Raw genomic sequence first — 24,559 nt, 5'->3', positions numbered from 1 at the left:
GCGATTTCTTATAATTTTTCGTGAATATTGAACGCTATTCAACATTTTCAATACAAAAATAAAATTAGAGTTAATAAAAATAAAAACAGAAAGCGAAACTACATAAAAGGAAAAGTTAGTTCAACAAAAATGGTTCCATCTATTAGCTGACCTGATCAACATTTGGCTGGTTGTTTATCCAAAAGTAACTGGATTTATCCTTAAAAGAATAACTTAAATTATTATCAAAACAATGAAATTGAAAATGCGAGATCTTGCATAAACCAAAAAACTGAGCTTGATTTTCGCATGATTTTGATCAAGTTATTCTATTGCACGTTCATCTGCTCCATATCAAATGGCCTATGCATTTCATACCACAAATAAGTAGAAATTATGGGAAATTTATTTGATATTATTAGCATTTTACAATTTTTTGAAAATAATTCTTTTGGTCCAAATTATATTCATGTATTCATAATTAAATTATTTCTATTTCTCATCTATATCTATTTTGCCTTCTTCAAAGTATTCTTTGGAATAAAACACATAGCTCGCATTTCTCTAAATTCAATTCTTTTACGCACTTTTTGGTATTGCTCACGACTCTTCCAGCGATGCCCTCTCTGTCTCTCGAGCTGAGACAAAACGTTGTTCTCTAAGTATTCAATCGAGCACACACATTTGACCGAACTTGGTGGCTTTTATAAATTTGGCTCGAGTGGTCGATTCCATTGAATTTTTCTTTCGACTTCATGAACCAAGTAAACTAAATTTGATTCTTTGCTTATAGTACGGTGCTTAAAGGTCAAGAAATTCCTAAAAACTTGAATGTTTTAGCTTAACACCACAATGTTAGGCAATAGACCTCATTCGCCGGATATTGTGCTTTACGATTTGTTGAATGAATCTCAATTCAAGAATCTAAGTGTGACTCTGTTGAAGCTGTGGAAGATAATATAGTACCATTTCTGAGGAATTTGATAGAAGATGATTTTAGCACTGTTTTACCAATAAAAATTCACATTGAGGGTTGTAGGAATAGATGAGGATCATGATCTAATGATTATTTAATGTATTATTATTTTTTATGGTTTTGATTGTCACAAATAATTTTCTAATAATGTTTAATCACTACTTTTTTGTTAAATTTGGAAGTAAAAAGAAATTACCGACACAAAGTTGAGGAAAATGAGTTTCTTTTTTCTTTGCCTTCCTAAAATTACCGTGAGAGCGGAGTCAGTTCATTAGAAACATTCATTTTTTTGCCATTTCGTTTAATTTTAACACCATCGGCAACTCTCAAAGACGGTAACAAAATTCATGAAGCGAGTAATAAACGACAAACGAGTAATAAAACAATTTCAAAATAAAAAGAGTTGTGTGTATGTGTGTCTTATAGGTACATCAATGGCGTATCAACAATATTTTTTATTCATTTCTACAAATTAATTTTATATTACGATGTAGTTTAAGTATAAGTAAAAGAAATTAGTTGTTTATCATTCAAAATAGATTTGGTTGATTCTTTTCATCTTATTGTTAACCTACATTATATATAAATGTAATTAGTTTGTGAATATTTATACTATTGTGAGCGTGTCAATGCCCATTGTCACAATGAGACAACTTCATTTCAGTCAATTTTGTTGAGCTAAACTTAATGTACACTTTCATTATTTGAGTTGAGTTGATACAAAAAATTCAGGAGTGAGTAGATGACGTGAAATTAATGCTGTAATATAAAGAAATTTTCTCATACGACTCCTCGTTTCAGAGTTATACGCGCTTAAAGTTTCGAAATCAGAACTTATATTTAAGTATATTTTCTAAATTATACATTCGAACATTATGAGTTTTTAATGAATGATTGCGTATGTCCATGTGGCGTGTTGGACGGAATAACTAATTCTACACTATTATCTGCAAGTCAGAGGCGGCTCATGGCTAATAATCCGTAACTTTTACAGGGACAAGCTGTACAATCTAAACAGCTAAAATGAATTTTGTAACCGATTTTTTAACGAGAAGGTACTCTTTGTTCGACTCTATAAAAATTTATCGTTATGAGATATGTAGACTTTTAGATCATTGAAAATGCCAAGGAAACAGAAATATGTATAAGACACAATCAAACATTTCTAATTGAAGTGCATAATATCAAACATGCTGCTAACATAACGAAAAAATTGAAATGTAGAAAAACAAAACAACTATAATAAATATTTGAAGTAGGCACTGGACCTCCCCGACCAATCTTCATAAGGAAACATGATATTATGATATTAAGATTATTTTTTACATCATTTAGGACGTGTGGAGGAGCTCTATCGTGCATGAACCACATGTGTCTTCAACCTTCGCCACCTTTTTAGCAGGCTACTACCTAAAATATAATTTTATAAAAAATAATGGGAATTAGTTCACTAAATTTATGTGAAAAAAACTGTTTTCCGTTAGCTGCGGTCAACCCTAACAAAAGTTGTACAGTTCTTTCCGGAAAGCTTTCAGTATACAACCTTATAGCTTCTGACGATTTACCAGAAGCTAAACTATACATCAAATTCATGCCGGCATATTCACTAACGGTAAATTCTACCATTCTGAAACCTTGAATCCGATGTAATAATTAATGATGACAGGTTTTGAGAAGATTAACAGCAAACTGACATTAACAAATTAAGTCACTAGCAACTAGCAATGTTTAATTGCTTATTACATAGTAGCTTATTAAATACTAGCCTACGAGATGAAAAATGTAACATCTCTTTCAAGTTTTCCCTTATGCTAGTAATATGATCTTCGATAGTATGTAGTACCAATGTTTATTTATTTATTCATTGGAACTGTAAAAGTTAATTGTTAACCATTGGGCATGAGCCGCTCCTGGCTTTCAGTTAGTAGTGTAGAATTATTTATTCCGTCAAACACACTACATGAACATACGTAATTATTTATAAAAAATTGATAATATTCGAATGTATAATTTAGAAAATATACTTAAATATAAGTTTTGATGAAAAATTTTTTGGTCACAACATTATTGTCATGTCATCTACCCACACTCGAATTTTTTATATCAAGTCCCGGAACACTTTATATATTATGTCATTATTTGGTACTGAGAAATTTAAAAAACTAGGGGTGAAAATAAGCCCTCCATACTTTTTTCAGATTATTAAATAGAATTCACTAATTCATATTACGACCATTTTACCGTTTCGTAGTTGCGACACTGTCTGGCGTCGATATGAAAACTAGTGACCTTGATGACGTCCTGTACTGACCCAAACACTGACCCCACCATGCAATTGCAAACAATTGCACTTGAATTTGTGATGGACATGGACACACTGAATAACGTCGATGATGGTGGCGGCCGTGTCGGAACAATTTTGTTCCACTGCCACTATTTTATTAAAATTAACAACACTATTACAATATAATTATTATCTATCCGAATATTCCAATTATGATAAATGATGAGTATTTACGAAATTTGATTAGGTTTGTCTGTTTGTCCAATTAATTCGATAACATTTGCAATTCTGCACCGAAATTACCAATAAAAATAACATTACTTACGAAATTGGTTGGAAAAATTGGAAATGCTAATAAATGTACGAGGTGTGACAGGACTAATACTATTAAATGTTTTATTTTTAATACATACATTCTTACTTCTTCATATTCAATATATACTGTTCTATTCTCATAAAGCTCTAAGTGAACATACCATTGTTTGGTAGTCCGCTTTTTCTTTCAGAGTTTTAAGCTTCATCTTATATACTTTTTTAAGTTGGCTAATTTTCAATGGTTAATATAAATACAAACTATTCTTATCAACGATCCCAGATCTGGCATGACCTAGAGATACTTGCTTTAAAAATACCTCTGTATTAAAAAGTGCATAATCCATAAAGCATATATTTCAAGTTTGAAGACGCCATTTTCTTTAGTATTTGTTTAGTATCCATCGATAGTGAACGTTTTCAATAAATTTGTAAACACGGAAAAAGTTGGTCATCGTTAAGTGATACAATAGTTTTGTTAGAAACATATTAGCCCAACCAAATATTGAAAGTGAACTAGATTTTACTCTGGGTGAGACTGCTCATTTCCTTATAGTATATTATTAAAAGAAAAATATTGGATAGCCGAGTTTAAACCAGGCTGTACGACCTACGAAGATCAGTATCCTACACGTCGAATGAATCAGGTGATGACTCCAAAAATGAAGAAAATCCACGAAGCGATACTGGATGATCGTCCACTGATAATAAGCGAGCTAGCAAACATAGTTGGCATTTCAGAAAATGCAGTACATCGCATATTATCTGAAATTTTGGACATCGAGTGTTCGGCAACGTGTCATAAGAATAATGCCGAATTTTTGCGCCGTTCTATAAACATGGATAAAACATGAGTCCATCACTTCAAACCCGAAACAAAACAACAATCAAAACAATAGACTGAAAAGGAAGAACCGGCTCCAAAGTAGGTTAAGACCGTTCCATCTGCAGGGAAAGACTAACTTGATAAAGAAGAAACTATACATGGAGTTTCATTAAACAATGCATCAGCTCACACAACCGTTATCGCAATGGTCAAATTCAATGAATTAAACTGAATTGCTACCTCATGCACCAAAAAAAATGACTCGGTGGTCAAAGATTTACCAACAATTAGAAGGTGATGACGGCAGTTAATGGCTATTTTGAGGAGCTTGACGATTCTTATTATAAAAAAGGTATCTTATTGAACATAACTAGGAAACGTATATGGGGTAAAAGGGGATTAAGTTGAAGAATAAAAATATTTTTTACAAAATTTTTGTGTTTGCTATGTTGAGCCAGGTACTTCTAGGACCATCCACGTACTAATATGCCGACTAGGCTCATAGGTTTGGATAATCTGTGGTATTCGAAGAGTGAATTGTTTACTAATATATCAACGATAAAAAACAAACAATTATGTGTAGAATTCGAATACATCAGAAAACTGTAGCAAAATTAAATATTTTAGGGGCTCTGTGGTGGTCAACAATCTAATTTTTATTCTTCACGTTTCGTCACAATTCGTGGAAAAACAAGTATTGAACAATTAATTTAATGTTCAAATTCCGATCTATTACCACTTTGTTCTCAATAACTTTCAAGTATTCCCATAAAAAAAGTTCGAAAGAGGGAGACCCGCAGACCGATGTGGAATTCAGTAAGCTATCTGAAAATATATCGAAAAAGCAATCAGTATGTCATACGAAAAGAGAGGGAGCATTACCATTCTGCAACAAGATGTCATTTTCCGGGAATTAGCATGCTTAGGTTTGTGAAACAAATAACACATTTACGGTACTAGTTTTTCTTGGACAAATTCCAAATATCGTACTCTATTAGGCGTTGATATATAGAATACACTAATTGTTTCAACTTCACTGATGGCAGTTTATAGATGAGTGAATGTTTTTCCTAAATTGTCTTCCTATTTTACTTACAGTACTTGGCGATATGGCTGGTGATGCTTTTCTCTGATAAAATGCTTAACTTCTTTTTTCCTTCTTGTCTTATCTTCATGTCCAAAGATCTGTACATCTTTTGTATTAAGTTAAACAAATCATATTGCACGAGCTAATTTTGATTCTGAAAACTAACGTTAAAGTTATTATACACATTTTGTCGTACTATTCTTTATGAGTTTCAACAGTTTTAGAAACAGCACGAATACTTAACCAACAGTCAGATCGAATGAAGTTACTGATTTTTCCAATATTGTCAACCCATTCTTATAATTCGGCAACCGTGAGATCGCTTAAATCATTCAAAATGCGTATACTGAATGAACATTCGTAGCTAAATACTTCTTCCAATAAATTGAAAGTTTCAGCTGAAGTTTGTCCAAGTTTCACGCGAAATTTCGTAAAAGATGGCTTTAGTGTTACATTTTACTGACAAAAAAAAACATCTCTGATGCGTACGAAGACATGGTAAAAGAAATGAATTAATTAATTAATCTCTTTGATTAGTAAGGCACTTTAAGTTAAGCCTTATAAACGTCAAAAATTATGTTAACAGGCTTCTCTTTTATCATATATTATTCTTTCGTGAAAGCTCGATGTAGTATGGAGTTAAAGTGGATTGTAGTGGGGAAGTTGGAATAATTTCGAATTTAAAGAATTTATTAAAGAAACAAATGAGCTTAACGGTTACTGAACAGGATGGAATATTAAATCCAGAATTCATCGAATTATTTAATTTTTGCTCAATACCACAAATAGAAATCAATTTTTTATCTTTCGAACAGATAATTATCCATTGTAATAATATTCATTGACTGCCTGACTGACCTACAAAATAGAAGCATTTCTTACACACTTCCTTTTCTTGAAAATACTACGATGTAACAGTATTTCTTCCTGATGAAAATAATCAAATAAGAGCTACATCCGTTTCATACAATATCACATTCAATTGCAAAAAGGTCATAACGCCATTCGAAAAAAATAAAACTATTATGCAATTACAAAAGGACATACTTTCAGCAGGATGTGAATGGATTTTGGGTAATGCACCCATTGTATAAGACATTCGAAGTCTCGTTGGAGCACATTGCACCGACCTTATGGCTCTTTAAGTGTTGTTTTGTACTGTTTAGAAAAACACAACACAATGAGTTTATTTTTGCGGTTATAATTTTTATTGAACGGTGCAGGTTCACGGACATATTATAAATGGTTAATATACACTGAAACAAATATTTATTACTCTCAAACCTTCACTCAAATATTCATTCAAAAGTTCAACGACTGTTATGAAAAGAAGCTTTTTAGTACAAGTAAAGTATGACAATATTTTGTACTTTTGAAAAGCTAGCCAAAATGAAATTAATTACAAAGTACACTTTAAAGATAGAACTAAGAAAAAATATTGAACCAATTTGTTTGTTTAGAAAAGGTATATAATATATTTCTCTCATAAGTTATCAATCAATAACTTCCCAGTCTCATTGGTATAGATCCTCACCAATGATATTTTCATTCAACATTTCGTGTATGAGAAGTGGATTTGAAAAACAGAAAAAAAATTGGTCCAACAGTTAAAGTGGTCGTACCAGCACCGAGTGATAGTAAATATCTCATTATTTGACATGCGGGTCTAAGAATAAAGAATCTTCTTCCCAAATAGGCACCTAGTTTCTTCACAATAAATCAATCACAACAACAAAATGTTTTCCGAGATGGAGAAAAATTACAATAACAAAAATAATTTCATACCAAGTATTTAGTATTGAGATTGTTTATTTTATTTATTTTATGACGGGTAATAAAACACATAAAAACATAAAAATCCAAATATGCTAGAATGTACTCAACATATTTAAACAAATTAGTATCACTGATCTTCCTCAATGAAATATTGACGCTGTGGAGTTAAGAAATGAGTTGGAAATTTCCACCAAGTGAGAGAGAATTACCAGTCTTTGGAATAGGACCTATTAATGCTTTTTTCTGAGTGTTCGAGTTCAAGTAATATATCAAAAACAATAAATAAGAAAAACTTTTGATCGAACACTTTGTTAAACAAATAAATTTAATCAGAACTTGTGAGTGTATTAGGAAGCACTTCAATAGTTTCTACTTTTATTTTGTATTTTGAGAGAGTGATTTGATTTTAACCAAACTCACTCATTTGAAAGTTGTTGTTATGAATAAAGTAAGATGAGAGGAACTCCCAAAATTGTTGCAAACAGCTCTAACTAGTAATTGATTAACCAGTACTTTATTGTGGAGAATGTATTTTATAGAGCAATAATTCTTTTGTTTGAGGTTGTTATATATTTTTGACGACTCATTATCTTTATTCTTCTTCTAAACAATCTTCACTGTTGGTGTTAATGCTTTACTTTCTTTTGTTTGGGGTTGTTATATATTTTTGATATTTTTGACCACTCATTATCTTTATTCTTCTTCTAAACATTCTTCACTGTTGGTATTAATGCTTTACCCCGGATGAATCTAAATTTGGCTAAAAAACATTGATGTGTAATGATTCATCATCAATATTCATCAATTCTTTACAAAATTTCTATTTTTTTTTTCAAAAATCACTTCTCATTTAAAAATAAACTTTTTTCGGTGTTTCTTGAAATCGAAAAAAGGCGATACATAATGTGCAAATAAAACTGTATACTATGATATAAAAAACACTGAAATCATGGAAAATCTATTTAAGATGAAATTGCTCAGGACTCAATCATTGATGTATTTGCTAATGCCGTTACTTTCATCTGTTCTCTCATTTCATATTTTTTTCACCTACTTTCATAATCTTTTTAACCCTTTTCATATATCCTTCAACGGTTTCATTTCTACTTTATCGGTAGTAGAAAATACATGAATATATTTGTGTTACCGTAAAGTTGCATTCAACCCTTCCTTACTCTATAAATAACACATTACAACCCTTATAATTATCGACTGTTACAACCCACGACAAAGACGACCTCAAGAAAAAAGTAAAGATGACAAACCACGCGAAACGATGAAAAAACAAAATTTCCGCTAGGAAGTCGATAGGTCTCTAACTGAATTAACATCATCAGATAAACTAGTTAATAAGTGGGTTTGCATGTTACCAACATGCATGTTAAACATGAGATTACATGCGTATGCGATGATGGCTGTATATTTTAAAATACGCAATTTACATGGTCAACTATGAATTATGAGAAAATGGTTTGTACGATTTCTTTGTGAAAATATAACTCAAATTGACAATTCTTCTAATGAACAGATAACTTTTGGAATGTAAGAAACTAGAAATACTACAACGTAAATATTTATAAAGTGAATTGGTTAGGATATCCTGAATATCCTCCATTAAGATCAATATATTTGTGCATGCGTTTGAATCAATTGTCGAAACATTTTTTCCATTCCATTTAATGGAATCGTCTTCTGCGATTGGTTTACCTGATATTTCAAATAGTTCTTGCAAACAAATGCTGGTGTACCATTTAGAATTGACCATTCTACGTTGCTCCATGACCAGTTATTCAGAAAAAAACTGGCTACCATTGCTTCGAAGTGCTTCGTGTGTGAACAACTTTTGTTGGATTTGGTTTGTCTTGACGATTGCTGTTTATTTTTGGCTTCTTATGCATAGATCCATGTTTCGTCACCTATCTTATGAAGCACCACATTTCTTGTCACACGACACGAGCTTATGAGTGATTGATCTTTCTGAAAGTCAAATATTGAGATTGTATGCAAGTGGAACTTATGGCCAAGTATGCCTTAATCTCACGATATTTCACATGACGATCTTGCAATATCAGTTTACGTACGATGTTTTCTGGCACAAAAGCCGATTTTGGACGAAATTCATCCGGTAGCAAAATGCGACCACGATTAATTTGAAAAATCAGAGAGTAGTAGAAGAGAGTTGATCGGCACTACTATTGGTTTAATCCACATCTAAACTCATAGAAAATTATCGCCCGAATCTATCTTTTGACGTTCTAAGTACATTTACCATTAAATATGTTACACTTTATGATAGAAATGTTAGACATCAGTGTTGCTATATCTCCAAACTTGAATAGCAGCCTTCGTATAAAGTGAAACGCGAACATATGAGGGAACTGGCAAATATGCACTCTCTGTTTCTGTTTCCCTATAACTGTTTGATATTGAAATAAGTACTGAACGTATTTTGTGCGCACATCTTGTTTCCTCTACGGCAATTAAATGAAAGTTCCTCTAATAGTTTTGACATGTCTATTCTAATCCCCGGTATTTATATTTCTACATAATTGGTGGTAATATGTCAACGAAAACAACCAAAACATATTTTCCGATTCTTACAGCAGATGGTGTTAATGGCGATATATCGAGAAATATTATTCGGATGCATGTCTCACAGGTATTATTTAAAGTAAAATCCCTATTTTACCTTTTTCCACTATAAAAAAGAATATTACTCATCATTCACAGAGAAATTTGTGCTGTTTTCGTTAAAGATGTTTATGTTGAATAACTTTTCTGTGTTGGAAATTTGGCTGTGAAAGATTTGTCTTGTCTCGGCACTCTTCTAACTGAAAAAGCTGATGACATTCCACAACTAATCAAGATAGACGGGCTATGCAATCATGATACTACCCAAAAATAGCATGAGATCGAAGATCAGAATGGCACTCATGTACTCGATTAATATCGATTTTGTGAGAATCGTAAATACTATTTATATGATCTAATACTTTTTAATTCCACAATTTTGTTCATACACATTTTGTTCATTTTCATAATAAATTACAATAAATCAATCGATAAATTCGTATTAACTTCAAAAATTTGTTGGTATTTTCAAGTTTAATGACAATAATTCCATCAAAATTTTTAAAACCATCAGTTTTGAGTTTTTCATCGTGATAGATAACAGCATCGATGTTTTTTAATTCCTCTTAGTTCCAACATATGTCTGTAGACATACAATCGTAAGATACTTAGATATCAAATTTAAAACAATACACTCATCGATATGAGCAAAGTTCAAACATATATCGCTCAAAAATAATACGCATTTCTACTCCGCCGTTAACCAAACCAAATAATATCCTTTGCTGCCAATAGGTTGTTCACGAGAGGCTTACTTATACCTTAATGAGGATTTCTAAGGCGAGCCTGACTTAGAAGTATTGAGACCAAAAAAAAGTGAAGATTATTTCAACCATGTCCTGGTCTTCGCTGCCACCTCGTCACTCAAGCGATGTTTTCTTCCACGGTCACCGGTCGTTGACTAATAAACCGAATAGAGACAACTATTTCTATTTTCCTCTGCTTGATGACCCAACTAATTAAGATTTGTGAGAATGGATGACTATAAGACTGTTAATTATATTGTTATTTAATTATCAAGATAAAGAAAGGATACTCATGCTACTAATACAAGGACGAGGCAAAAGAAAAGACATTTTACCGATATTTAATAGTCGAAAATTAGAAACACTTTATCAGTGATTTCATGATTAACCCCTACACTCATGATGGAGCCAATAGTTTCAACAGAGAAGTTCACTATCTCTAGACATTTATGTGTTTATTTTTAGTAATTTTTATGTACCAAGGCTTCAGTAAAACTGTTATCCAAAAAACTGACAATTTTTATTTTTCTTTGTCATTCAACAACCTATTGTTTTCTCAATAAGAGAACAGTACTTTACTTCAATAATGCTCACTAAGTCTGAGCCCACATATGCACAGTCCTAATTCAAATACAAAATGAATTTCATACTCCATCTCAATTTCACGTTGTTAATCCAATAAAGTAGTAAACATAGTATAAAATATATACATCCAAATTTTTAGTGAGCATTCAACTTTTTTGTAATATCGTCTCCCTATCCCTTCTTTATAGCCTCTTCATAGTTTTTTGGCTCATTCTCTGCGAAAAGACAGTAAGTAGAATATAAGTGAAAATCAATAAAATAGTTCGCTATCTCTCGTTCTTTTGTATGTAAGTATGCCTTCCTTCTCATCTTCTTCAAATCCGTATACTTCCCTATCCGTTGAAGAAATTCTTCTATCTAAATCTTCTCTTCCAAGGCTGATTCTTCTTTACCGTCACGTCCTATGCTTCAACATTCATTTTTTCTACTAGATGGAACATAAACGAATGTATGGAAATATGGATTCAATAAAATAATTTATGATTCATTAAAATTTAATCTCGCGACATATTGATTTTATTTATTCTCTGGCTCCCAATCCAGCTCCAGCGTATCCTACTTCCTACCTCCTACCTTCTCTTCATCTCGGTTCCATTTATTCCTTTTAGGTGATCGCACATGCCATACTTCAGATCCAGAAACTCTTTAACTGCGACAAATCATTCTAGCCATAGTATATCTCAGTAGTGGTTCTATCATTTAATGCAACTATTGAAGACCGGTTTTTAGGCTGCAGTACGAATCGTTTCTCCCATAAATATAGAGACAAATTACTATCGACAAACATTGTTCTGAGCTTATTTAATAAAATAAGGTTTAACCTCTCCTAGCCTCACACTGTTCAGATGTATAGCTTACGGTAAATATCACACAAGTTTGAAAAATTCTTTAGCTTGTTAGATTTCAAAGTCTCCACCTCTATCTGACCTTATTCTTGATAGATACAATCCTTCGTTTCTTATTAACTCCATCAGCACATCAGCCTCTGATTTCTCTCTTAGCAAATAGATTATGATAAAATGCGAAAAACCGTCCAAAATTGACAAATATTGTCAATCGCCATCTAATGTCTTCTCATTAACAGTCCTCCAATGTCAGTATAAATTAACTCACTAACTAACAGTGTAATCGTGAATGGTGACGTAAACAGTGTATTCAGTATCTATTTTGGAGTAATATTCGTTTCTTAAAGCTTTCTAAGCATTTGAATTGCCTTAATTTTTTTTTTGTTGGATTTACTAATTTGTGATAAATAGGGATGACAATAAGAATATTAAGAAAGGGTATCGAGGATATTCTGTGTTTGTCACACAGTTGAGTAATCCAACTCCACACAGACAAAAGAATGTATACTAAAAAAACTTCACATCAACATGTTTTTTTAAAAAAGTGCATGATTCTGTCTCGAAGAGATAGCACAAATTTGTCATTATTGCCTTAGAGAATATGTTTTCAAATGTAGCGACGTATTAAGAAAAAAGTGTATCAGTCATAATTAATATGTCAGAGTTCAAATTTTAATCAACTATAAATACAGTTTAATCACTTATAACAATTACATGTGATATTATTAAAGCATTTTAATAATTAAAATAGATATGGAGGTCATAACGTATTATTTATGTTACGGTTACTAACATTGTATTTATTTATTAGTAACAAAATGAATGTCAACAATATTATTTTCCACTTACGAAGGATTTAAACGCAAAAAATCAGCAGTCATTTCTATAAAAATAATTGGATTTCAAAAAATACATTGATATCTTCTGGAAATAAAACTTTATCAAAAATTTGACTGTCTTGTGTTATAAATAAGTAAAAGTCGAAAATATCAAACGGTATATGCGATAGTTGCGAATGTTTGCATGAAAGAAATGTATAATCAAACGCTTCAATTTGAGACTAATAATAATTTTGTGTGAACAAGTGTTGATGTTTTTATTAAATTATTCATATTACATATAGAATGGAAAATTATATTATATTATGAAAATTAAAAAAATTAGAACTTGAATTTGAAACTGGAACTCGATATTTTAGGTCGTAATCAGACGAAAAAAATATATGATATAAACAAGTTTGCTTTTGAATACCGATTGAACGATATTTTTCAAAATTGTTGATTGAATATAAAACCATATTTTTACTGTCAAAGTAACTTCCAAAAAATTATTTTATATTAATATAAACCTCAACTATAATCATATTTTCATTGTATGTAACATTGTTCGTAGCTGATAATGTCCTAAGAGAAATATTTTTCTTCTTCTTTTGAATAGACCTCATGTTGTGTTTAAATATATCAATATGGATAATTCAACATTTGTACTTTCAATGGCATCTTGCAGCACATGATCTCGAAAATGTTTAGTAAATTCTAAACTAAATTTTCGTAGTTTTCACGTGTGTTGTGTCGAAACTACCGTCTCAAAACTAATTCTATGTAAACATATAAATTCTACTCTGATCGCAGGGGATTTTTGATTGTATTGAATGTATTTTACAAAACCAAATTCTATACCGTCAAAAAATAATTCATTTTCGCTTCTGTGCATAAGTTTCGGGTTATTATTCGTATTCTATTCTCAAATAAACAAATATATATTTTTTTCTTCGATAGGAATGAAATGAAGTCATTTAAGACCAATCTACTATCTCTGGCTCTATTACTGATTTCAAAAAACAGAAAAAATTTTGATTTGACTTTCTATCTCTACTGATCTACTCTCATCTCATTGCAAGAATCTATTTTTATTCTAAAACCGGAATTGAGACATTACTGACGAGTCCATTTATTCACGTTTGAATCGACAATCTACTTTATTGTCAACTAGAGAGATAGGCCTTTAAATCGTACGTTAGAATTTAAGTTATTTCCTTCCATATCTGGATTAGTATGGTGTGGAAAATCTTTTTATTATAATAATAATTCACATAATTTCTCATTAGCTCTGGACGAGACTGAGAAGTCTTTTACAAAATAAATGGAAGCCATTTGAAAAAAGAAGATAAAAAATTGAGAATTTCTTAATAATTCAATACTTTGTTGAATGGCTCAATTATTTTTATTTAAATTAAACGAGACGCGAGTCAAGGTTTTATATATAAATATATATATATATATATATATATATATATATATATATATATATATATATTTATAAATATATATATATATATATATATATATATATATATATATATTACGAAAACGGAGTATTAGTTAATGGATAGAGGATCAACAATATAATATTACAAACGCGTTTCCGCCTTGGAGCCGGTTCTGTCTGAATTAAGTTAAATTCTAAAATTTATGTTCATTTTTTTATAAAACTTTTTATTATAGCAGGTGGTTTATTTACATTGTTTCTTTTGAATAATTTCTAGGAAGGTTTATTTATTTATTTGTTTATTTGTTTCTTCAATTTCTAAAACTTAAAATTCTTTTGCGATATATAAAAGACCGATATAGAAAGTAATTGAAGAATTTAAATAAATTATTTCAGTTAGTTAATTGTGAATTATAATAAGTTAGTTAAGTGGAGTTTTTAAATAAATTTAGAACGTAAGAGACTGTGTATAATAATTCACCCCACGAATAGAGATCGTATAAATAAATAAGAAAAACATTACATTTGTGTCAGGTGTAGAGTATTGTGAATAAGAAAGGATATAAATATGGTGAACTGTAAGCCGAAGTAAAGAATCGCTTGAAATGGCCGGTAAGAAGAACGAATTAGTAGAAAGACTCAAATGGGCACTGGTATGTGACGGGTTTGATCCGGAAACTTAGCAAAGACAAGTCTTCCGTCCTAATCTCGTCATTTTCTGAATACAAGAACGATATTTCTACTAAAATGGACGAGAAAATTTCGACTCTGAAAAACGATATTTCTCTCAATATATCGAACATGAAGTACGATATTTCGACTATAAAGAACGATATAACAACTAATATCGATCATGAAGAACGACAAGTTTTATCATTGAAAACCGACATTGCCGCTGAAGTTGAAAACGAAATGTCTCTCTAAAATCAGATATCGGGAATGAATTGACAATGATGAATAATCAGATTGACGAGAAAATCGAGGAGTTAGAGAAGAATATGCCAGATTTAAGAACAAAAGACATCCCAATAAAAGAGAAAAGGATCGAACATATAAAACCATGCAATATACAAGCACCACTCAAAACAAAAGACATCGGCAGTTTAACTCGTATCAAGGCTCCAACGTTTGACGGTAAGATGTCTTGGACCAATTACGCTAAGAAATTTGAGGCAGCCGCTAGAGTGAATAATTGGTCCGATAAAGAAAAACATTACAATATATCACGCTGATGACATTATTCTGTTCACTGATTCCCTCGAAGGGTTTCCAAGTTCATGGTAATTGATAAGCATAATGATTAACCAACGGCAATTGAAATTACTTACTTATATTTGGGAATTAAAGCACTAAAGTCATCTAAAATGTCTCCACACCACACTGAACAATGAAAATATCTCCAGTGATTAAAGGATTTTAAAGATAATTTATTAATTATTCAATTAACCCCACATTTCTGCTGAGGTTCACCTATTAAAGACACTCTTTTACAGACTTCTTCTGGTCGTTTGTAAAATTTGCTCCAAAAATTAAATTAAGTTTGTCTATATGGCATTGTTCTTAAGCTGTTTGACTTGGTTCTGTCTAAATATGATTATTTTATTGACCAAATATCGTCGCTGTTATTTGGAGGAGAGGAGAAGAATCATAGCTTGCCCATCCTCGAGTATAGTAGCCTGGAAACCAAATTTCCTGTCTTGAGATCTTCTAATTAATCATGACATATTATTTTGGTATGTTATTTTCTATGTTACGAAAACGAAACGAAACGAAAGGAAATGCCTTTCTACTACAGTGCTACATGCTTTTTTCCTATCACACCTTGAATCTTTTTTATGCTTCACGTAATTTATTTTTATCCAAGACTTCAAAGCTGTAATTTTTCATGATAGGAACATTTTTCTCCCTCGTCCTTAACTCTAGAAGCATTTAATTTCATAAACAAACTCTATTTGCTGATTGCTAACTTGACTGATAAGTTCCAATAGCTACTTTTCGTTACTTTCTGTCCATGTCAGCACTAGGTGAAAAAACATTCAATGTCCTTCTTCACTCACCGCCACCCCTTCTCTTTCCCGATAACGATATTTCTTCGGATTTTAGTTTCCTCTCCATTACATTGTATCATTTTTGAAAAATTATATTGTTAGTTTTCTGGGTTTCCTATTTTCAACTCCAATAAATTTCATTTGGAGTCGAAGGCAAAATATTAAATATAAAATTCATATTTAATATTTTGTAGCAGTTGATGTGGTAGTTGTGTATTTAAATAAAATAGGTTACAGGAAGTAGTTGTACATTATGACTAAGTTTTGCGTTACAAACATTTCAATTGCATTTAGTAACGAGTAGATTTAGAGAATTGTACGCACATTTTGATAATGGAAATGTTTGTCTAGACTTCACATTCTTTGAATAATTGTATTTTCCGTTATTTTTACAATTATTTCCCAATTTAATACTTTATTGAAATTAACAAGTGTTGAGCATCTAATTATGATATCATAGTATGTAATAATCACTCGAAACATTTCTTTTTCCATTATTCAATTGGTATGAAATTCAACTGAGAAACAAATAGAATGTTATTCGATATGTATTGAAGACATTTTATCTGAATATTTGCCAAACATAATAAGTCTTTGACCATGTTGTTAACTATACTTGAAATTGTTATCCCTTGCTTTCGAAATAAGCATAATAAGCAAAAACCCAAAATATAAAAGAGTCGCAGAATTGTTTGAATAGAAGAACACGAAGAACAAGTAATCTATCGAATGAGATCTGATAGTCATTGAATAAAATATGAATAAAATGATTCAATAATTGAAAGTGGAGAAAGATATAAAGATATCATTTAAAATCACTTGAATGGTTCTTTTTTTTTTGTTTTGGAAATACGCAAACCCATTGACTAATATTTCCAATAAGTATTTTTTACATGTGTTAATGAATATGTGTAAAGTTGTATAGGGTTATCAAATATAAAAATTTTATTACTAAAAAAGTAAAGAATAATAAAATGTGTCAAATACTTTTAATGTAGTCTATTAACTATTCGACTTTATTTTGAATGCGATAGAAATTAAATCTGAACATTTGTAATTGCTTTGAGCGAAACGAATCTACACTAATTTCTTATTCTTGCTCTTAGTTCCCCAGTATTTTTGTTTTTTGTTGAAACGTTCAGTTTCCAATTATTCCTCTAATATGAAGCACAAAGGATTGTACCTGGAGGTCCCGTAAGTCATTTAATATGTCCCATTCTACCTATCCATTTGCCTTCAGATATGCATGAACATGTCTTGGGAAATAATGAAACCAAATATTTCTTGCTATCTGCTAACAACCCTTCAGTAATCATGGCTCCCTGATCCTTACGTATGGCAGTTTGACCTACAAGTTTCTTTGTCTTTGTCTAGCTTCAGAAGAAAGTATGCTGATAAGCCAATTGCAGCATCAATTATTTTTCTAAAGAATGCAAAAAACCCTACTCCTCTGACATTTTTTCTGGCGTGATTATGATAGTCTCCCCTCACTCAACATAAATCTACCAGCAGAAGGTTCTTGACTTAAATTGTTGCTTCATCATCATCATTATCATAATTGTTCACAAAATTGCAATATTCAATCATTATCATTTTCCAGTATTCTCCAAAGGATTGTGGGCTTGCAAATCTATGTGTTTTGAGCATTATTTTAAATTCTATATCTGCCTATTACAGATAATAGGATTGTCTTGAACAGATAATATCACATTAATTTTGATATCTTCAATAAGGGCAATTAGATAATGAGTACTTGATTTTATTACAAGCTTTATATCACTGAATTGATTTTCTGTTTTAGTTATTTCATAGGTATTACTTTGCGATAGAATGACAGGTACCATATTTTGAATTTGTACTATCTTTAAGATATTTATTTTTATAAAATGACTTGACATGATCCAATTTGACTTTTCTTGTAATTGGTAAGGAATCAAAGTTGAAATTATGTGGATTTTTTAAACATGCTTTCTGTTAAATACATCAGTTGCACAAATTGAATTGAAATATCAAGTAATAAGTATACAATTACATATGACTGACTTATGCATTCTACATTAAAATTATCAGTCTGATTTGTTTCGTTCTCGCAGAAAAAAGAAAATGAAATGAAGTTTGATGAAAAAGGAAAGTCTCTTAGTAAAATCAATCCTTAACGTATGATATATACTATGTGTCAAATATAATATGTATTAGTTTTCACGTGAAAATTATAGTGCTTATTTTAATTATTGCCACTTAAGTGAGCTTTATTAATCAAAATAGGTTAAACAGAATAAATATACCCCCATTTTATGTGAATAACAACGAAGCAAAAGTGTAAAAATAGCTATCAAAATGAGTGTTACCAGTTAAACAAATTAACGATGGTTTTTATCATATCAATTGGGAACACAGTATACATTATCATTGTATGTAAAAAATCACGATTAAAAATACTATTTCACGAGTCCAATCATTAAAAAAAAATATGGGAGATACAGACTCAAATTGTATGGTAACTTTCTTCTATGAACTTTTTTATTGTTTCAGATCCAAGACTGAGGCATAAAGGCCGTGATATTCTACATTTCTCATTTAGCGACAGTATTACCAAATATCAAGTCAGCAATTCTACTCTCTCCGTTTTTATCAAAGGCAGTGAAAGGCGGCTACCACAAGATGTTATTTTGGAAGTGTTCAAAATAACTGATCATTCTGACCCTGCGGCCTTCGATATGGTGTATGGCAAGAAGTTTCGTCAACCCCCCGGAAAAGGAGAATGGATAAACATCGATTTCACAGAAACTGTATCGGAATGGTTTAAAAATCCTAGTGAAAATTATGGTTTCGTAGTGAACGCGACTGTTAATGGGAAAAAAGTGGTCGTTACTGATGTTAACGTGGATAAAGGAAAAAAAGTGAGTATCAAATCATAATGCTATATACTGCGTCAAACACAAATCTTAAATACAACTGTGTAAACTATACTGTAAATATCCTCATTTCCCTATATAATATTATAAGAAGAAAAAAATTACGTTATGTCTACGGTTACCGAATCATTTAGCACTACCAATTATCTTAAATTCAATTCCTAAACTCTAAAAACAATCAGCTCAAATGAAAAGACATATTAAGAATATAGATATATATTCAGTTATGAATTTATGACGTGGATTAGTCTCCCCATGCTCTTCTATCCATTACCAGGGTCACCGCTACCAATTCAGTTTTGTAATTTCAATTTTTTTAAATATTGGCGTTTAGTCTCTTCCCTATATTCACTTCATATTTTGTCTGTTTCTCCATTCCAGAAGTTTTCTTAGGTACTTCATCCCCTATACTTTTTTGTTTTAAACCTTCCTGGTAAGTATCTAGCTCGTTGCTAAAAGTAAGGATCGTTGCATACATGTAATATTATATACCTATCTTTAGCTCTTCGTTAAAAATATATTTTGAATTCTACCATTCATGTCTACTTTTTCATTTCTTCTATCAATCTATTTCTACTTTCAAATATTTGGAGTTGTTGTATGTATGTATGTATTAATGTGCCATATACACCACAACCTGTGACACTGGGGATTCTCAGTGTTTACAGCTAATCTATTAATCCTTCTAAAAAGTGCTAGCTGTCAGATTCTATTTCATATGCTCTCAGGTGTAGTACTTTGGAGTTCCGTCGTGTCCTAGAAAATGCGGATAGAGTCGTCTCTGAGCAACAGAATCTGATAAACCTAGCGTCTCCAAGTACCCATTGAGGCGACACTTCCCCGACAAGACTCCCGTTAGTATTTCAAGTTGTTAAATTGTTGCATCTCCATTCAGAATAACGTTAACAGCCTTATTCTTTTCACCAGTTTTCTTATCAATTCTTTTCTTTTTAATAAATTCGTTATTCCATTGTCGAAGATTCTGTTTCACACTCTGCTAAGCAGTACAACATCGTCAGCAGAAACAAATTCTGATAGATGGATTGGTTCCAGTTATTACGATGTAAGTTAATGAAAATATTAACTGTACTCGATGTATCTATAAAATATCTTTACACATACCTACTACATGTTCCGTGAAGCAAAATAAACAAACTTAAATGTTTTGTATGAAGTGAAAATGAAAACTATTTTTGGACGCATTTGAAAATACAAAGAGTCTGTGGAAAGTAAACACAAAACTTCTTGATTTCACTAAAATAAAGATTCGTAGAAATTTTGGATTCTGATAAATCAATGATTTATTTTGTGGATTAAAAAGGTCTTGAATAACTTTCCAGAATTACATATTTTCCAACTTTTTTTTATATTGTTTTGATTGGAGGATACATAAATGGTATCATGATATCTCATAGACCATGTGAGGATTCATTCAATTATAGGAATGTTGTATTGTCTTTTAATGCGTATCAAAATTTAGAATCTACTTATTTCAAAGATTGTTAATTTTATAATTGATTTGGTTCATGTTACTTACTGGTTGATAAATGTATGTTTGTATAAAAAGAATCATAGAAACACGTATTTTGCATTTTTTAATTGTTCCTATATCGGTTATTATTTGCAAATTAAATGCATCCAATCGAGTAATAACAATGGTAGTGAAGCACGTGTGTCACAGATATGTATACTATTCTTAGAATAATAGTTATTGTGATTAAAAGTTTTAAGTTGATCAGGTAAGGAAACTGTATGACACCTTCTATATTTAATCCATTCAATGGTCTCGAGAATATATAGGTCGTCTATTTGAATTTGAATTTCTGGAGCCTTTAGTGATATTTATAATGAACACACTGTTTACGCTATCACTACACCAACACTCACAATTACACTCTCTGACTCGCGTTTCAATTAACAAGTTATCGTCTTCAGAGACTGAAGGTAATTTTAGATCGTGTATTTATTTATAACTCCACAAATATATTCAGATAACTAATACCTCACATTAATTCGTATTATTGTGCAAATATCATGGAAAAAATCAGAACTTCACCATACACATAGATCTGCATAAACATTCACCAATTTGAGGTCACTTTTCCAAAGTGCAAACTAAGTAATATCATTAATTGAATTAATCAATAATTTAAATAAAAGAACAGTGAATGGTATAGTAGGAAGTTATACACAAGTTTTGACAGCGCGTATTTGACTAATAGAGGTCACCATTTTCTCCAACCATTCATTCATTTTGTAGCTTAAAAAATAGTTTGTCTGCTCCTTGACATCGACGAATACTAGCTATGTGCTGTTCAAATTACTCGTTTCAAAATGCAGATATTAAAGTTTTAGGAGAAGTAACTGTGCTCATAATTTTTTTTATGTTTGATCAAGATTTTTGCTATTATTATATTATATATATTATATATTACAAAAGAGTTCACAACTTATTAAAAAAAAACAATATCAATAAAATATAATAGAAATAAACAGCCTTACATAGTATTAACGAAACTTCACCATTACTTTTGAGAACGACAACGATTCTTTTGGAAATTGTATTTAACAGTTTTCGGCAGTAGTGTACCATCAATCCATACCGTACTTGATGCGCGCCTTTCAACTCTTCCATTGTTTTTGCAGGAATTGCGGGCAACATTCTTTTTCATTTTATGCCATAGTCTTAGCGATGAGTCAGAGCTGCTTAATACCAATTTTACTAATGGAATATTATTGTCCTCAAATCATTTTGATACTGACGTATGATCATAAATATTAATAATAAATACTCTCCGAAATCAGCGTTTTTTGCATCGCGAGTAAAAAACATTCGTTAAGAATAGTTTGATTTTTTATTATTTATTATTTGATTCACGAACTGATTGTCGAATTGCTATGTATTTTAGTCCATTGTTCCGAATCCTTATGGTATTTTTCTATTACGATCAATGAAGATTTTTCTTCAACCTAGAGAAAAACGATATTTGAAAAAAATTCTATTTTGAAAGTGTCATCTACTCAAATCCAAATTTAAGTTTCTTAACATATGATATTTGAAACACGTCTTCAAACAACTTTACTCCGTAGTATACACAACTGGCCATAATTAACATACCTCTTTTGTTTTATTCGTTTCATAGTTGTAGTTATTGGTGAATTTTATTTCCTTCTTATAAAATTTACAAATGTACCTTGATATGTCTAAAAATTTTTCAATATTAGCTCTATACTAGCTATAAGTTTTATGATCTCAGAGATATTTTTTCACAAACATATCTACTAATGTTTAAAATGTATAATGATATGGCGAGGATCCTTTAATACAAGCATCAATACTAGAAAGGACACAATGTTATTCTCAACTGAAAAATCAATGAATCAAATATTCTTCAAGTAAAACTACTTTTTACTTACCAATGTACGTAGTGAAAAATCTGACCAAGCTTTATTATAGTAGACTTCGAACTACCTTAGGTCAAGTTTTTTGGAAAATGTCTTAAATCTAGTTTCAGTGAGCTATAAAATTTCCGACCAAAGGAGAATTAACACCAACACAAATAAAAAAATAATGAAGGCTGTTTACGGTAACTTGTGTCCATTATGGTCAATTGATAAATATTTTAAAAAAATTTTTCGCCAGGGATGAAAATCATTAAAAATTACGTGCAGGAACATCTGTGACCATGACTACTCGAGTAAATATTGAACTAGTGGAAAAAATGCCGAGGCCTGAAAACACGAAAAAAGGTAAAACAGAACGGCATTTCTAAAACAACCCTTATAGGATTTTACGATGGGCCCAGTATAGGCCCAGACTTGGACCAAGTATCTACAGCTCTGGCTCTAGCATGGAAGCCATTATTGGCCCAGACTTGGTGGAACTCTGGGATGATAACAATGTCCCTCGTTTGGTTTGCAAGCCCGGACCAGGCCTGATTGCCTTGATGAACCGAAAACTGCTCTGCAATTCAGGGTCAGGCTGTTTGTTTATAACAAGGATTTTTAATATATTGTTAATAAAATTATAGTTTTATGACAAATTTCTATTAATGCACTCTACTAATTAATGTACTTAAAAATATTAGTTATATATTTACACATATAAGAAATGATATTATTTTTTGCTATTCTATTTTTTATTGTCTTTTATGCTTAAAAAATTCTATAAAAAAAATTATCACTTTTAATGTTAAAATATCTATTATGGATAAGAAATTAGAACAAAACTTAATATAGTTATTCAGAGTTCTGCCAAGCCTGGCTGACTATAAGATGGATGAGGTCGAGATACCCAGAGTTCTGAGATAGACCTGTACTTGTAAAAATGAATAGAGGAGAAAGGAAAATGGAAATATTACAAAGCGCAAAAAAACTTAAGGGTACGAATATATGGATCAACGAGGACTATACCAAGAATGTACAACAAAGTAGGAAAGTACTAATACCCTACCTTAAGAAGGCGAGGCAAGAAGGAAAAAGAGCGCATATCAAATACGATGAGCTGCACGTGGAAGGAAATGTTTATGATATGTATAGTTTCCAAAAAGATCAGATGGACATGGAAAGGAACCTACCAAAAAACAGTGGGAAAAGAACGACAAGTGAACGATCACTTGGAATGGAGACAGCGCACTTAAATAAAATCTCAAGTGACGAAAAAAACTAATGAACCATGGTAATATGGAAATATGCAATGAAAACAATGACAAGATCAAGGACGTGCTAAAGGATAATGAAACAATACCGAAAATAGCAAAAAACAAGAATAAAATGGGAAATAGAACTAAAAATAAAAAAAATAAAATGATAAATAAAAAAGTAAATAAAAAAAAGGAAATTAAAATTAGTACATGGAATGTTAGAACTATGCTGGCTCCAGGAAAAATGGAAGAAATAGCAGCTGAATTAAGAAAATATGAGGTGAATGTAGCAGCCATACAAGAAATTAGATGTAAAGAACAGGGAATTATAAACAAAAAAGAGTACACCCTCTTATACTCAGGAAACGAGAAACAAGGGCAAGGTGGGATAGGTTTTATAGTAAGCAAAAAACTAAAAGACAATATAATAGACTTTAGGGCGGTAAACGAGAGAATAGCGTATTTACGAATAAAAGCAACCCCCTTTAACCTATCAGTCTTAAACGTGTATGCACCAACAAAAAATGCTGAAGAAGAAGAAAAAGAAAAACTATATGAGAATCTGGAGAAGGAAATCGAAGGAATGCCCAAGGAAGATACAACTATAGTACTGGGGAATTTTAACGCACAGATAGGTC

The 24,559-nt window shown here is 31.1% G+C and overlaps 1 protein-coding gene across 2 annotated transcripts in view; it reads left to right on the top strand.

The window, feature by feature from the left end:
* Positions 1–24,559, top strand: part of LOC130447228 (growth/differentiation factor 11) — a 76,715-nt gene that overhangs the window by 36,730 nt on the left and 15,426 nt on the right. For both annotated transcript variants that reach the window (XM_056783933.1, XM_056783934.1), the window contains one exon: positions 18,896–19,263. In XM_056783933.1, coding sequence (XP_056639911.1) covers positions 18,896–19,263 — 368 coding nt within the window. The remainder of the gene's footprint in view (positions 1–18,895; positions 19,264–24,559) is intronic.

This window comes from Diorhabda sublineata, chromosome 8 (genome assembly GCF_026230105.1).
Source record: "Diorhabda sublineata isolate icDioSubl1.1 chromosome 8, icDioSubl1.1, whole genome shotgun sequence".
Lineage (NCBI taxonomy): Eukaryota > Metazoa > Arthropoda > Insecta > Coleoptera > Chrysomelidae > Diorhabda > Diorhabda sublineata.
The sequence above is the reverse complement of the archived record's forward strand: the minus strand, read 5'-3'. Positions and strand labels throughout refer to the sequence as shown.